Source organism: Cyprinus carpio, chromosome A6 (genome assembly GCF_018340385.1).
Source record: "Cyprinus carpio isolate SPL01 chromosome A6, ASM1834038v1, whole genome shotgun sequence".
NCBI lineage: Eukaryota > Metazoa > Chordata > Actinopteri > Cypriniformes > Cyprinidae > Cyprinus > Cyprinus carpio.
The window spans coordinates 5,517,488-5,534,889 of record NC_056577.1 but is presented as its reverse complement, the minus strand read 5'-3'; the positions used below and the strand labels follow the sequence as shown (position 1 = coordinate 5,534,889).

The following is a 17,402-nucleotide window of genomic DNA, read 5'->3' as shown; positions in this document are numbered from 1 at the left end:
TCCGTGACGTCACGGGCGTCGCGCAGGTGAGCGCGCGTTGCTGGGCGTTGACTGTTGTTAAGAGACCCGTTATTCACATGCTCACACAATCTCGCATTTAAATGAAAGCTGCGGCTGCCGTGGACTGTCCTCAGAGCAGCCGATTATTGATCCGCTGTGAACTTTGGACCGACAAACACTGCGACTCCCTCAGAACATGTCAAGAGCCGAGCATGTGTGAGTCCTGCTAATGAGAACCACCAGAATCGGGACCGAGAGTCTGTTCACGGAGCCGAAGATGAGCGCGAGATAACGGTCCGGTTCGTGATGGAGCTCGGGAACGGAATCAGATCGGATCCGAATCGAGAGCGAGCCAGCGACACTGTGAGAGAGAGAGAGAGAGAGAGAGAGAGAGAGAGAGAGAGGGAGAGAGAGAGAGAGTTTAATCAAACATTACCGCTGCACAACAGCACCTGAGAGAGATCTTTCTCTCAGTATTCCTGTGTTTATCTGTTTATCCACAGATTCCTCGCGCAGATCCGGATCAAACCCAAAAAAGGAGGACGAGCTTCCCGAAATGGCCGATTGGCCTCATCTTCACCATCATCATCCTCATCTTGGCAGGATCTTCATGTCTTATCTGGTACTTTCTAGGTGAGGAAAGAGTCACACATGCGTTCATCAAGTGTCAATATAGCTAACCTGAAAACTAGTTAGTAGTGGATTATAGAAGATGGGAGAAGATGACACAAACACACACACACACACCCACCTACCCACACACAAACAAACACACCCACTTACACACACACACACACACACACACACACACACACACACACACACACACACACCCACACACACACACACACACACACACACACACCCACCCACCTACCCCCCCACACAAACACACACACACACACACACACACAAACACACCCACCTACACACACACACACACACACACACACACAAACACACCCACCTACACACACACACACACACACACACAAACACACACACAAACACACCCACCTACCCACACACACACACACACACACAAACACACCCACACACACACACACCCACCTACCCACACACACACACACACACACACACACACACACAAATACACCCACCCACCCACACACACACACACATCATTACTGTTTCACTTCTGTTTTAGTTTTTATAACCAATTCTTACTATGTGTTTCCAGATCCCTACTATCACTACCACTCGCAAACCACACATCACACACTGTAGACAGCGCGATCCTAACAACCTGCGCACTCTGCCTATATCTGCTAATACACTACTTTCTTTTTCTATTGGTCTCTGGAATTTCCAGTATGCTGTAAACAAAGCCGATTTCATTACTTCTATTATAAGTCATTCAAAGCTAAATCTCATGGCCCTGACAGAGACCTGGTTCAAACCAGAGGACACTGCTACACCTGCAGCACTCTCCAATAATTTCTCATTTTCCCACTCCCCCCGTTTGACTGGAAGAGGTGGAGGTACTGGTCTGCTCATCTCTAATGATTGGAAATTTAATCCTTTACCATCTTTGGGTATCAACAGTTCCTTTGAATCTCATTCCGTTGCTGTTACCTACCCTCTCAAAATACATTTTGTAGTTGTCTATCGACCCCCATGACCACTAGGTCACTTTTTGGATGAATTAGATGTGGTGCTCTCAACCTTTCCTAAGGATGGTACTCCCCTAGTTATGCTTGGAGATTTCAACATCCACCTAGATAAACCTCTATCTGCTGACTTCCACACTCTGCTTGCCTCTTTTTGATCTCAACCGAGTGTCAACTACTGCTACTCACAAATCAGGCAACCAACTGGACCTTATTTACACACGACACTGCTCCACTGATCATGTACTGGTTACTCCACTGCACACCTCAGATCACTTCCTCCTCACTCTTAACCTCAACATGGTTCCTGACACATCACTTACCCCTCCACATGTCATCTTTCGACGTTACCTACGCTCACTCTCACCCTCCCGGCTATCTGCTATGGTTTCATCTTCGCTTCCTTCCCCTAAACTGTTAGCATCTTTTGATGCTAACAGTGCTACTGATACTTTCTGCTCCACTCTTACGTCTTGTTTAGACACTGTTTGCCCCTTGTCTTCCAGGCCAGCCCGTACCACCCCTTCGTTATCTGATGTTCTACGTGAAAATCGTTCTAAGGCTAGAGCTGCTGAAAGTGTGGCGCAAATCCAAAAATATTACTGACCTTAATGTGTATCAGTCACTCCTCTCTTCCTTCTCTGCTAATGTCTCCACTGCTAAAAGGACATACTACCATCACAAAATTAACAATTCGTCTAACTCTCGCATGCTCTTTAAAACATTTAACTCGCTCCTTTGTCCTCCTCCTCCCCCTTCTGGATCAACTCTAATAGCTGACGACTTTGCCACGTTTTTCATTAATAAAATTAAAACCATCAGTGCACAGTTTTCCACACCACAATCCATCAAGCACATCTCAACTGCAAACATACACTTATTCACATCCTTCTCTTCACTCTCTGAGGCAGAAGTCTCCAAACTCATCCTTTCTAATCATCCTACTACTTGTCCGCTTGATCCTATTCCATCTCATCTCCTTCAAGCCATTTCTCCTGCACTCACTCACATCATTAACACATCCCTCCACACTGGTGTTTTTCCCTCAGCATTTAGACAGACTCGCATAACTCCACTACTTAAGAAACCCACCCTCAACCCATCTCTTTTAGAGAACTACAGACCAGTTTCCCTTCTTCATTTCATTGCAAAAACACTTGAACAAGCTGTGTTCAACCAAGTCTCTACCTTTCTCACACAGAACAACCTCCTTGACAGCAACCAATCTGGCTTCAGAAGTGGACATTCAACTGAGACTGCCTTGCTCTCAGTTGTTGAAGCCCTAAGACTGGCAAGAGTCCCATCAGAGTAATCTTCAATACTTATCTTGCTTGATCTGTCCACTGCTTTTGACACGGTTAACCACCAGATCCTGAAAGTCGTGACATTTGCCAAGTATGGTAACCCATACTCGGAATTGGTGCTCTGCATTTAACCCAAACAAGTGAGAAGTGCACACACACTTCAGCCATGGGTATTGAGGGTGGAAGAGAGCACTGTTTATTTACTCCCTCCCACCGACAACTCCTTCCAGCACCGAGACTCGAACCTGCGACCTTCTGGTTACAAGTCCAATTCTCTAACCATTAGGCCACAGCTGCCTCCTGTCAACCCTACTGGCAAAGGGCATCTCAGGAACCGCACTCCAGTGGTTTGAGTCTTACCTAACAGATAGGTCCTTCAAAGGATCTTGGAGAGGTGAGCTGTCCAAGTTGCAACATCTAACTACTGGGGTGCCTCAGGGCTCTGTTCTTGGACCACTTCTCTTCTCTGTCTACATGGCATCATTAGGTTCTGTCATTCAGAAACATGGCTTTTCATATCACTGCTATGCTGATGACACTCAACTCTACCTCTCAGTCCATCCTGATGATCCGACGGTAGCTGCTCGTATCTCAGCTTGTCTAACAGACATTTCTTGCTGGATGAAGGACCATCACCTTCAACTCAACCTTGCCAAGACAGAACTGCTTGTGGTTCCAGCAAACCCATCATTTTATCACAATTTCACCATCAAGTTAGACACATCAACCATAACTCCTTCAAAAACAGCCAGAAACCTTGGAGTTATGATTGATGATCAGCTAACTTTCTCAGACCACATTGCTAAAACTGTCCAGTCCTGCAGATTTGCTTTATTCAACACCAAGAAGATCAGGCCCTTTCTTTCAGAACATGCTGCACAGCTCCTTGTTCAAGCTCTTGTTCTGTCCAGGCTAGACTATTGCAACGCTCTCTTGGCAGGTCTTCCAGCCAGTTTTATCAAACCTCATAGCAAGATTAATTTTTAATGAGCCGGAAAGAATACAGACCTTTAAATTAAATGTTCCCTCCTGGTGGAATTACCTGCTCTACTCAATCCCAGCAGCTGAGTCCTTAGCCATCTTCAAGAATCGGCTTAAAACACATCTCTTCCATCTTTATTTGACCCACTAACTTTAGCACTCAATATTCTTTCTAATTCTATTCTTTATATATATATATATATATATATATATATATATATATATATATATATATATATATATATATAACTAGCTTTCTAATCTTTTTGTATTTTATCTGTTTTCTTTTTCATTTATTATACAATTAACAAAAGCAAAAAAAGACCTCTAACACTAGCTTGCTCTATTCTTTTTCTGTTTTATCTGTTTTCTTTTTATTTATTATATTATTTAAAAGCCCTTGCTACGTGTACTGTGTTTAAGCTAACTGAGACTTGTTATAGCACTTGTATATCATTGCTCTTTTGTTGATTTTGATTGCTTCCATTGTCCTCATTTGTAAGTCGCTTTGGATAAAAGCATCTGCTAAATGACTAAAAGTAAATGTAAAATACTAAATAACAAACATAAAATATGAACAATTAGTGCAGTCAGCGAATGACAGCGAAATGTTTTTTTGAATAACAGAATCCCAGTCAGAGAGATCCTGCTGATTTACACTATACAACCATATGAATTATGTACAGGCCCATGTTTCTAACTGAAGTGATGGCATAACAGTGATTAAATATGAATCTACATTGAAGTGTGTGTGTGTGTAGAGTACAGGGTGTGGGTTCTGGAGCCGCGGCTGGTCCAGCAGTACACAGCCAGTGTTTCCATACTGAATAAGAACTTCTCGGTGAGTCTGTCGAGCCACGAGAGCCCAGAGTTCAGAGCGGCGGCTGCGTCTGTGCAGAACATGGTGAGTCTGAACATCACAGTCCTCCTCTGATCAAACCAGCAGAACACAGCTGGAAAACCAGCACGGTTTAGTCTGGTCAAGCTAGCACGCCACCGATACTATACTCTAACTATAGCTGTTTTACACTAAAACACAGTTATCATGTCATAATAGACAAATCTAACAGCCCTGGTCTGGATGATCTTATAGAGAGGAATCCAGAGAACTGCTTCTGGTGTGTTTGAATGCACAGATGCACACAGAACGTGGTTCATTTTCATGAATCGATCTCTCTCTGACAGATGGAGAAGCTGCTGAAGTCCACAGACCTGTCCAGATACTTCAACTCCAGCGCAGTGTTTGCGTTCGGGTGAGGAGCATTGGTGTCCGTGCGTCTGTGTTTCATGAGCGGAGATCTGCAGCATCCTCACCTGTTCCTCTGGTGTTCCTGTAGGAACGGCAGTGTTGTGGCTCATCTCTGGCTGCGTCTGTCGGTTCCTAGCAGTCGTGTGGAGACGGTGAGCGTCCAGCGTCTGAACGAGAGCGTGTTCAGAGAACTGCAGCGCTTCAGCGACGCTCAGCAGATCAGCAGATATGAGGGTTTCCATCTGCTTCTGCCCTCGCTCAGCTTCACCGGTAACACCATCAGACGCACTCGTGTCCACTTCACTGTCAGACACACGTTTGATGACTTCTGTTGTGTTTTTGTTCAAATGATTTTACTGCTTTGTGTTTTTTACTTTCCAGAAACCAACCCCAAAGTTATAGATCTTTTTCAAGCTACATTTGGTATGATTTTGATTTTCTTTTTCTTTTTTTCAGTGTGATAATCAATAATTCAAAGGTTTTAATGCATTTTGATCACATCTTTTATATCAGTTTTGAAATAATAAAGTGGCATCAAACAGTATTAAATCACATTTGAAAATCGTTTATTAGATCACTAAATTCACTTCAGGTGTCATTTACTGCAAAGAAAGATAACAATCACACTTTACATTCAGAGCATTGATCTGTTGGCTTTGAACTGTCAAATAAATATATGTAATGCTGAAGATGAAGACAGTCAGGATTGTGTTGGTTTGTGGTTGATGTTGATAGTTAATGTTATTTTCTGTTAAGTAGTTTGGCTTTATACATCCAGTAAAAACCACCAAAACACCAGTTTGTATGTTCATAGGAACAGATTTGTAGAAATGTAGCACTGCATCAGTGTCTCAGCAATGGATGCTCTGCAGTGAATGGGTGCCGTCAGAATGAGAGTCTAAACAGCTGATAAAAACATCACAATAATCCACAAGTAATCCACAGCACTCCTGTCCATCAGTTAACATCTGGAGAAGAAAAAAGATGAAACAAATCCAGCATTAAGACGCTTTTAACTCAAATACATAGAGTCTATAATCCATAATAACACTTCCTCCAGTGAAAAAGTGTTCTGGTGTGAATCAGGAGAGAAATCTGCACAGATCAAGCAGCGTTTAAACAGCTCTAAACTAATATGTGTCTGGATTTTGATGTAAGAGACAACAGCAGATGCACTTTTTCACTGGAGGAAGTGTTATTATGGATTATGAACTCTATGTATTTGAGTTAAAAACGTCTTAATGCTGGATGTGTTTCATCTTTTGTCTTCTCCAGATGTTAACTGATGGACTGGAGTGCTGTGGATTACTTGTGGATTATTGTGATGTTTTTATCAGCTGTTTGGACTCTCATTCTGACGGCACCCATTCACTGCAGAGCATCCATTGATGATGAGACACTGATGCAGTGCTACATTTCTACAAACCTGATGAAGAAACAAACTCATCCTGATCTCAGATGATCTGAAGGTGAGCACATTTTCAGCACATTTTCATTTTTGGATGAACTATTCCTCTAGCAAATATAGGAGTTAGTTAACCCTAACTAATCGTGCCGTGGTTTACCAGTGGTAATATTTTGACTGTGCACCCGAACATCTGGAGACTCGTCTGTCCGGAGGGTTATTTCTCCTGATGTCTCCTCACAGACTGCTATCGCTACACGTCTCTGGTCTCGGCGGAGCCGGTGGTTCTGGAGGGGCCGAACATGCAGCGCTCGTCGTGTCTGTGGCACCTGAGGGCCCCTGCGGGCTCCCGGCTGGAGCTCAGGGTGGAGTGGCTCCTGAGCGAGTGTCGTGATCGTCTGATCATCTACGACTCGGTCACGCCGGCAGACTCTCGTCTCATCACCTCGTGAGACTCGTACTCATCTCTGGTTCTGATCATGAGTGTCAGACGCACAGATTCTGATCATGTGACTGTCTCTCTCTCAGTCTGTACGGCTGCAGTCGGTATGAACAGACGGTGCAGCTGCTGTCGTCTGCTGACTGGATGACGGTGGTTTGGAAACAGGGTCTGTACAGTTACAAGGATCCGTTTTCACTGAGCGCACGAGCCTGGCCGGACCAGGGTAAACCATCACTAATAAAATATTTCTGCATTTTTGTTATTTTTCAATTTTTTTTTTTATATTTTAATAGTTTTATTTAGTATTATATATATATATATATATATATATATATATATATATATATATATATATATATATATATATATATATATATATATATATATATATATATATATATATATATATATATGTATATAGTTCATATTTTCCGTAATACTTCAGTTTTTGCAGGTGTTTCATCTGTATTTTGCATTGCATTTTGTTGTGTTTTAGGGTTAAAGGAAATGTCTGTACACCTGTTCAATTTCCACTATTCTACAGATATGTTTCTTACAGTGTGGAATTGATGCAGATTGAATAGAGATTTCATTCAATCACTGTAATTCTTTTGTCTGGAGGTGGTTAAGCGATCCTGAGGTTTTGTGTTTTTGTGTTACAGATTGTTCCTACAGTGTTGTGTTAGAGACGACAGACGGCGTCCAGGGCATTTTACAGACACCCTTCTACCCCAGTTATTACCCCCCCGACACCAACTGCACCTGGATCTTCACCGTAAGACTCTCATCAGACAACTGAGTGCATTTAATGGGATCATTCACCCAAAAATGAAAATGTACTCACCCTCAAGCCATCCTAGCTGTACATGACTTTCTTTTGAGTTTTATTAAAATATGTCCTGGCTCTTCCAAGCTTTATAATGGAAGTGAATGGGTGTTGAGATTTTGAAACCCAAAAAACTGCGTCCACCCATCATAAAAAGTGCTCCACATGGCTCTTGGGGTTAATAAAGGCGTGTGGAATTCTTGACCTCCATTGACTGCCATTATAAAGCTCGAAAGAGCCAATAATAAATCATGGGTTCATTTTCATTTTTGGGTGAACTATCCTTATAACTGGACTTACACTCTTTAAAGTCGACATGAAATCAGAACTGACACTATTCATTTTCTTAAAGGGCTGAAATGTAGTTTTCCTGTAGCTCAAACAGTAGAGCATGTCTCTAGCAGCGCCAGTTGGTGTATAAAATGATTTTCACTCAGAAATTCCTTGTACATTTCACAAATCATTACAAAGAAGCAGCAAGCAACATTGAATTAAATATGAAATTTTGAAGTGGAAAGACTGAAGTATTATATTCTTGGAAAACATACTCATATTACAAATTTAAAACATTGAAAAATGATTTACAGTGCAGTGAAGGTAGACCGAAGCTTCAAGCTTTCCAAAGTACACAAAAGCACATTAAATTAATTTGACTCGTGCACTATATTCCAGGTCTCCTGAGGTCATATGACGCTTTTCCAGTTGTTTTTAATATGCATGAGCTGTTACTGAATCGACGCAGTGTTTCACATCCGCTGACTGTGTCTGTATCTGTGCGATCAGGTGCCGTCGGTGGAGTTCGGCCTGACTCTGTTCTTTGAGGGGTACGAGCTGAACCGTGCCGCTTACAGTCAGACGTGCACACAGGGCAGATGGAGCATCCAGAGCCGCAGGTCAGCCCTTCAGACCTCATCAGCGCGGTCAGCAGCGTGTGTGTGTCCGTGTGTGACGCCGGTGTGTTTGTGCGCAGGCTGTGCGGCGTCCGAGGCTTACAGCCGTACGCTGAGCGGATCCACCTGCTGTCCAGCACCGTCACTGTGTCCATGACCTCTGAGGTGTCCCTCACCGGCCCGGGCCTGCAGGTTCACTACAGCATCTTTAACCAGTCCGATCGTTAGTACACCTCTGCGTCTCATTAAACTGTCTGCATTTAACTTTCTTAGTACATGTTTACAGGGGCCATGAAATGCAGTTTCAGATTATTATTTTGTTTTTTGTGAGGTTAGTTTATACTGTATTTGGACAAAGAAATGCAAAATATTAGTTATTTTTCATCCACTCAGTTTCAAGGTGTGTTTCCTCTCGCAGAAACGTAAGTTAACGCCCACTGCTGTGATTGGCTGATTCATTGCACCGTAGGCACGCCTCCTTTACAGCATGTGGGATGTTTTGATACTCGAGATGGCAAGCGCTGTGACAAGTGTTGCCAAGTCTGCGGTTTTCCTGAGGAATTGGGATACTTTAACACTGCTGCCGCGGGTTGTTTTGCATGTCCGCAGGTTGAAGCGACTCCAAAAACGTGATATTTTGCCCCTGAAATGCTAATTTTACCAGGGGGACCTCGCCAAAAAACATATTTTCCCCCTTAGGACGTGATTTTTACTGGTGACCCCCCTCGTAACGCGATTGGGCTAGTTTTGAGAAGCAATTGGGCAGGTTTTGTTGTGAAAACCTGGCAACCCTGGCTGTGACGGAGCGGTATATGTTTAACACAGCTCATCCACAATGATTACAACAGTCTGTTTCAGTGTGGAAATGCTTTTGCTTGCTTGATTGACTTCTTTTCAGTAGATATTTTCAAAAACGACTATTTTTATTTCTATAGAACAGCCTAAGTAGGTTTAAGAAAAGACATTGTTTCTCATTAATTTGCCAACAGTTAAACATTTATTTTGGTTGCAACTTTCATGCTTAGTGGCAACCTCTTAAACACATCCAGATATCTATATACAGTGCATGCAAGAGTGTGGGAACCCCTTGCAGAATCTGTGAAAATGTGAATAATTTTAACAAAATAAGAGGGATAATACAAAATGCATGTTATTTTTTATTTAGTACTGTACTAAGATATTTTACATAAAAGATGTTTACATATAGTCACCAAGACAAAAAAAATTCTGAAATGATTAAAATAACCCCATTCAAAAGTTTGTGAACCCTTGGTTCTTAATACTGTGTGTGGTTACCTGATGATCCACGACTGGTTTTTGTTTTGTGATGTTGTTCATGAGTCTCTTGTTTGTTCTGAACAGTTAAACTGAACAGTTAAACTCAGAAAATCCTCCAGCTCCTGCAGATTCTTCAGTTCTCCAGCATCTTCTGCATATTCGAACCCTTTCCAGCAGTGACTGTGTGATTTTGAGATCCATCTTTTCACACTGAGGACAACTGAGGGACTCAAACACAACTATTAAAAAAGGTCCAAACATTCGCTGATGCTCCAGAAGGAGACACGATGCATTAAGAGCTGGGGGTGAAAACTTTTGGAATTTGAAGATCAAGGTCAATTGTACTTAATTTGTCTTCCGGGAAACATGCAAGTATCTTCTTTTGGTTCCGAAGGGCAGTACAAAATAAATTAAAAAAAAAAGATATACAAAATAAGAAAAATTCTTCAAATATTTATCCTGTTTAAAAGTTTTCACCCCCAGCTCTTAATGCATCGTGTCTCCTTCTGGAGCATCAGCGAATGTTTGGACCTTTTTTAATAGTTGTGTTTGAGTCCCTCAGTTGTCCTCAGTGTGAAAAGATGGATCTCAAAATCACACAGTCACTGCTGGAAAGGGTTCAAATATGCAGAAGATGCTGGACAAACAAGAGACTCATGAATAATCATCACAAAACAAAAACCAGACGTGGATCATCAGGTGACCACACACAGTATTAAGAACCAAGGGTTCACAAACTTTTGAATGGGGTTATTTTAATAATTTCAGCTATTTTATCTTTTATGTAACATATCTTACTCAGGACAGTACTAAATAAAAAATAACATGCATTTTGTATTATCCCTCTTATTTTGTTAAAATTATTCACATTTTTACAGATTCTGCTATGGGTTCCCACACTTTCGCAAATATATCTTAAAAATATATAGAGTTATATGTGTGTATTTATTTATAAATATAACCGCAGGTCAGAGAGAACAATAGTGAGCACCACTAATCATTCACACTTTAATACTTCATTCTTTGAGTTAGTTTGGAGTTCTGAAACTCCGCTGTGTAAATGTCAAGATCATTCTGATTCTCATCACATGAGTGTGTGTGTGTGTGTGTGTGGTCAGCGTGTCCCGGTCAGGTGCTCTGTCACATTAACGGTCTCTGTGTACCGGCGTGTGATGGTATCAGCGACTGCCCCAACGGACTGGACGAGAGGAACTGCGGTAAATCCCCATCTTCACTGCATGATGCTTGAAAAAACTTTATGACATTTAATGACTTAATACATTTTTCTACAGAATTCTAAAGAAAGGAAGTGAAAAAATATGATCAGAAGTGTGTGTGGGCAGAGGGACATGAATATCTCAGTATATGAGTCATTGAAATTATAAAAAAGCAAAAGAAAAGCTGCGTATGGAAAAACCTTCATACTGAAACAAGAAAGAGCTCCAGCAATCATAACTAAAAGTGTAGGAATGAGCCCCGTGTGTGTGTGTGTGTGTGCAGTGTGTATCGCTCAGTTCCAGTGCTCAGAGGACAGTCAGTGTGTCGATCACTATAAAGTGTGCGACCAGCATGCAGACTGCATCGAGGGCAGCGACGAGGACAACTGCACTCACGGTACTTCACACGAACATCAACTTGTGTTGTTTCTGTACTGAGCTGAAGATATTTCCTCCCCCCGACCCTCACAGAAACTCTCACATATCAGGATATTAAATAAAACAAATATTAGTGTGTTTTAAACCTGCTTTCTTTGACATTTGTTCCTCTCAATATAGGTGAAACCTGTACAATCTCTCTCTCACACACACACTCATATATGGATGAAACAAATAATATCATATTCATATTCTACCTCAAAATCGAAAGAAAGAAATCATATTTTACATAAAATTTAGTCTGTTTCAATAAGAGTTTTTGCATGATGACATTATTTCCTGATGATTCAACACATTTAATTCCTAAAATTCTCTTGCAGTTACTTTATAACAGTGGAATAACTTTCATGTAACGATTTATGTATTTACATAAGCATGAATTTAATGCAGTACAAAAATGCTAAAACTATGTAGAAATACTTGATATGTTCTATATAGAATTTCTACATTGTAGTAACAATTAAAAAAAAGTCCTGCAAATAGACTTCAAATTCTTATCACAAAATATAGATGATTATTTATTTTGTTCCTTTTAATTTTGCTTTCGGTTCTTGACCTGAATTTCTCTCATTTGTATAATGATTTCTATAATTGCTACATAAAAAGCCCAACTGTAGCTATTTTATAATAATTAAAAAAAACATGACTCACAACTTGATTTATTTAAACCACTTCTCCCTTGGATATATATATATATATATATATATATATATATATATATATATATATATATATATATTCTATTTTCTGTTATATATATAATATGTTGCTTGAGCAATATCACTGGAGTACGAGAGCGATACCAGCTCTATATCAGCACGGCTGTGATTAGGCCAGAGGCACGAGGCAGTCACAGCCGCTGATATAGAGCCGGTATCGCTCGAGGACGAGAGTGATATTGCATTTATACGACAGTTCGACGGCACGAGTGTAAATATATAATAAAAACAACAACGGAGTGTCTTTAAAAACCCTTTTGTTTGGAACTACTTCCTTCCACCACATATTCAAATCTCAGTTTGACAGTTTAACAGCTGAGCTTAAGATCCGTTACTAATTCGAAAACGTCACTTTAGATCTAGTAACGAAGGAATGTTGAGTTGCTTCATTTAAAATGTATTGTATTACTTGTAGAGTAGTTATGTAGAGTATTGTGAGAGAGAGATGGAGTGAGAGTGTGATTACCTGCATCTGATACAGCATTCATTATTCAGCTCAATCTCATCTTCACAATAAAACATGAGTTTGAGTGTCCGCTGAGGAAAGCGATATCTTTGTCGTACTATCCTTTCATCGGTTAAGGGTGATTTCCAATGACAGCGCTGCTCACTGCATTTGTTAACTGCGTCTTACAAGCTTACAAAAATAACTTCAGTTTCAGTCTCTTTCAATATAAAAGTCTTAAACGCTGACTCGTAAAAGAGTCACAAAAATCACCATCATGAACACACACACTGTTTCCCAATACTAAATATTGCTATGTCTATAAAATATTATTTATTGAATAATAAACAACAACAACAGCCTTCATAAAAGGCATGCTCTAATATACAGCATTAAAGTTACATAAAATATAACGTGATGAGATTTTGCCTTCAGCTGAAACTATTTGCTCTGGAACAAATAATAGATTAAAGAGCGCATGTTCATGAGCGCTGACCTTTTCAAATAGACTTTATCTTTATTAACAAACCGTGTACAGTTGAAGTCTAAACGAGTACATTCTCACCTAAAAACTCTTTAAAACTACATTCTGTGACACAAAAACAGTAAAATTTTGGTGGATTTGGGCGTCCGTCATGACACTCGCTGTTAGAAATACTGGAAGTGGAGTGATACAAACGGGGAAGGGGCGTTCCTGTGGCGATACCAGTACAATATCTCACGGTTCTCAACCAATCAGATTTGAGAACCAGAACGAACTGTTGTATAAATATATTTATAACTAGCTATATATATAAAAACAGAAGTCTGTGGAATGTGCCTTTTTAGATAGCAAAATAAACATGTGTGTGTGTGTTCAGGTGTACCATGTTCTGACTGGACGTATGTATGTGGAGATGGAACATGTCTAAAGAAACCAAACCCAGAATGTGACTTTATCACGGACTGTCCTGATGAATCTGATGAGAAATACTGCAGTAAGAGCATTGCATTGTGTGTGTGTGTTTTTGAGTGTGTGTGTGTGTGTGTGTGTGTGTGTGTGTGTGTGTGAGTGTGTGTGTGTGTGTGTGGATGTGTGTGTGCGCATGTGTGTGTGTGTGTTCTGATCATGTTCTCTCTGCAGACTGTGGACTGAGGCCGTTCAGCAGTCGTGTGGTGGGCGGGGCTGATGCAGTGGAGGGGGAGTGGCCATGGCAGGCCAGCTTGCAGATCAGTGGGCGGCACATATGTGGGGGGGCGTTAGTCTCCGCCCAGTGGGTGGTGTCTGCGGCTCACTGCTTCTCTGACGACAGGTGAGCGTCTGCATCTGTCTGTCTGTCTGCGGTCGATCTGTCCCTCTGAACGCGTGTCTGTCTGCAGATTCTTCTCTCCATCCGTGTGGACCGTCTATCTGGGTAAACTGCATCTCTATGGCAACAGTCAGACAGAGGAAGCTATCCGCGTATCGCACATCCACCTGCATCACTACTATGACGACGAGACGCACGACTATGACGTGGCTCTGCTGCGGCTGGTGCGGCCCGTGTGGTCAGGGACTCTGGCTCATCCGGTCTGTCTGCCGCCGCAGACGCACCAGCTGGAGCCAGACGTGCTGTGCTGGGTGACGGGATGGGGCGCGCTGCGGGAGGGAGGTATCGGCATCCCATAAACACCTGCAGCATCTAAACAGAGACGCACTGTAGCCACTGTTCTTGTACACTTTTAAAATGGATAGTTCTGAATCCAGACGTGAAGGGATGAGCTGTGGTGACGTGTAGACACGTCCAAAACTAACACGCCAGGTACCATGTTAATACACACTGGTACTAAAACTTAAAGGGGTAGTTCACTGTAAGGGAGCCAGATAGACAGGCGGAAGGACACAGGATTCCATAAAAACAGGAATTTATTTTATCCCCAAAAAAAGAAAGAAAAATCACAAACAAAGAATACAACAACAAAAAAAAAAATCAACTCAATCCAATAAATAACCTAGCTAGACTGGAATAACTAAGGTCAACAACAAAGTTTAACTCAGTATAAGGAGGAACTAAACAGAACTGAACAAAACAGCACTGACCTCCCAACTAACACGACAAATGGTGAGATCACTTAATCAGCATCTTGTAACTCAACAAGTAAATTTACAATATCAATAATAAGAAATAAGTGAAAAGAAAACCAATCAAAAATCAAATAAATTCCATTTCCATGATGTAGTTCTAGTTGGTATCGGCGGGCGGCATCCTCCGCCTTTTGCCAGTCAAGACCGCTGCACCAGATGGATGCACACGCCACCGCCAAACGCCATTCCTCCCAATTCCACTCTCCTTCACGGTAACTTAAACTCAGTAGAAACAAATATAAAACACAAGAATAGCACAACGCAAGCTAGTAAGTGTGCACTCCAAACCACTTAGAAATGAAAATCCTGTCATCGTTTACTCACCCTCAAGTGGTTCCAGACATGTGTGAGTTTCTTTCTTCTCCTGAAGACAAAAGAAGAAGAAGTGTAGCCAAACAGACTTCCACTGGACATCAGTGGCTACCACCAGCTGTTTGGTTACCAGCATTCTTCAAAATACCTTCTTAAAAACACTCACATGGAATAGACTGGATATTGAGATGTGGGCGTGGCTCTCCGTGTGTAGGGGCGGAGTTTAAGAGCATTAAATGATTGGAGAAATCCTGCAGTCTACGTTTCAGTTTAATGCATGTAAGGCCTCCTACTGTCAGACACGTGACATGATTAGAGGTTTAAAGCTCCCCATCTTTCTGTCTCCGTCATCTAGGAGCGGTCAGTGATGTTCTGCAGAAAGTAGACGTGCGATTGGTCAGTGAAGACGCCTGTGTGCGTTCCTATGGTTACATGATCACGCCCAGAATGATCTGCGCCGGGTATCGCAGCGGAGGGAAGGACGCCTGTCAGGTGACCATCTCGATCATATGCTGTAACCCTGATGGTGCGTGTAAGCCGCTGGATTACACGCGTGTGTGTGTTTCTCTGTCAGGGCGACTCTGGCGGGCCGCTGGTGTGTCAGGAGCCGTCTGGACGCTGGTTTCTGGCCGGTGTGGTGAGCTGGGGCCGAGGCTGCGGACGCCCCGATTATTACGGGGTTTACACGCGTATCACCAAACTCTCCGGCTGGATCAAACGCCTCGTTTCCTCCTGAGCTCATCTGGGACCATTGAAAGGAAAAACCTCCAGCGTCCGGTCCCTGTGCTCTAAGCTTCATGGGAAATGTGGTTTGATGATTCAACTGGATTAGCTGCTCTTCAAAGGACATGATTTTATTTGTAATTATTTAGACTAAAAATAGTCCAGATTCGTAGCAGAGGTCTTAAGATGACAGTTCACAGAAGCCCCTGTCATCATTTACTCATGTCGATCCAAACATGCACGACTTTCGTTCTTTGTGGAAACTGAAGCAAGAAATTCTATAGAATGTCACAGCAGCCGGGAGAATCGATGATGACGCAGTTTTATTTCAATTTTGAGTTCTTTTCCTGTAAAGTAGGGCATGTGAACTGATAAAACGCTCTCTCATTGGTGTAGAAAAGCAGTACTTTACCTAGCAGACAAACAGAAAGCAATGAAATGAATGTATAAGCATTACAAATTCATATTTGCTGGAACAAATAAAGCCTTTGTACAGAAACTCTGATGTAAGATGAGTGACAGCATGCAAATGTGATATTGAATTTTTGTATCACATCATACCAAACCCCAAACTTCTGAACGATGTGTACTGTTACAAAAACGGTAACACTTTAGAATACTGTTCCATCGTTAATGAATAACTGTACCTGAACAAATGAGTTATTAGCAGATCTGAAAGAACTACTAATTATTTGGATGAGTATTCTAAAGTGAAAAGCGTGATAACTCTCTAATATTAACTGACATCATTACACATTTGAGAGATATGTAAGGTCTTTGATAGTAATGACTCATGTGTTACTACATTCTGAAAAAATGACTAATTATTTAGATCAGAATTCTAAAGTGAAGATTACATCACAGTAACCCACTAGTAATGAATAAAAAAAGCTTACAATGATTTCAGTCATTTCTAGAGAATTATCATGTTATTCACTTTAGAGTACTGAGCCAAATAATTAATAATTCCTTTTGAGGGATTTGCTAATACTTGGTCATTACTAGTGGGTTACCATGACCTTCACTTTAGAATTAATTATAAATTATGCATTACTCATATTAACTAGGAACCTGTGTACAGTAGTTCTTAGTAGTCCTTGGGGGGGGTATGAAGAAATAGTATTTACTGATTAGCTAATCACATTCTACTAAGCACTTTTACTAATTCATTAATCAGAGTTTCTTGTTAGTTACTAGAGTGCTGATATCGCATTACTCGATTGTTCTTGTATAGTTATTCATTAATGATGGAACAGTATTCTAAATTGTTACCCCCCCCCCCCCCAAATTTTTTTTTTTTTTAAATAAATGCTATTCTATTCTATTTCTATGCTAGAAAATGCTATTTCTATTCATCCGTGAATCCTGAAAAATAAAATGTATTTAGATTAGATTAAACTTTATTGTCATTATGCAGAGTACAAGTACAGAGCTAATG

At 41.2% G+C, this 17,402-nt stretch overlaps 1 protein-coding gene across 1 annotated transcript; it reads left to right on the top strand.

Annotated features, from left to right (window-relative positions):
- On the top strand, positions 1 to 16,469 carry LOC109075509 (transmembrane serine protease 6). Its single transcript, XM_042757589.1, has 18 exons — positions 1 to 363; positions 504 to 633; positions 4,678 to 4,820; positions 5,102 to 5,169; positions 5,254 to 5,435; positions 5,547 to 5,588; positions 6,814 to 7,018; positions 7,099 to 7,235; positions 7,675 to 7,787; positions 8,622 to 8,731; positions 8,809 to 8,951; positions 11,125 to 11,223; positions 11,507 to 11,620; positions 13,686 to 13,802; positions 13,949 to 14,117; positions 14,185 to 14,456; positions 15,597 to 15,733; positions 15,816 to 16,469. Exons 1-18 carry the CDS (start codon positions 307 to 309, stop codon positions 15,975 to 15,977), a joined length of 2,400 nt encoding a protein of 799 aa, XP_042613523.1. The 5' UTR covers positions 1 to 306; the 3' UTR covers positions 15,978 to 16,469.
- The last annotated feature ends 933 nt before the right edge of the window (positions 16,470 to 17,402 follow it).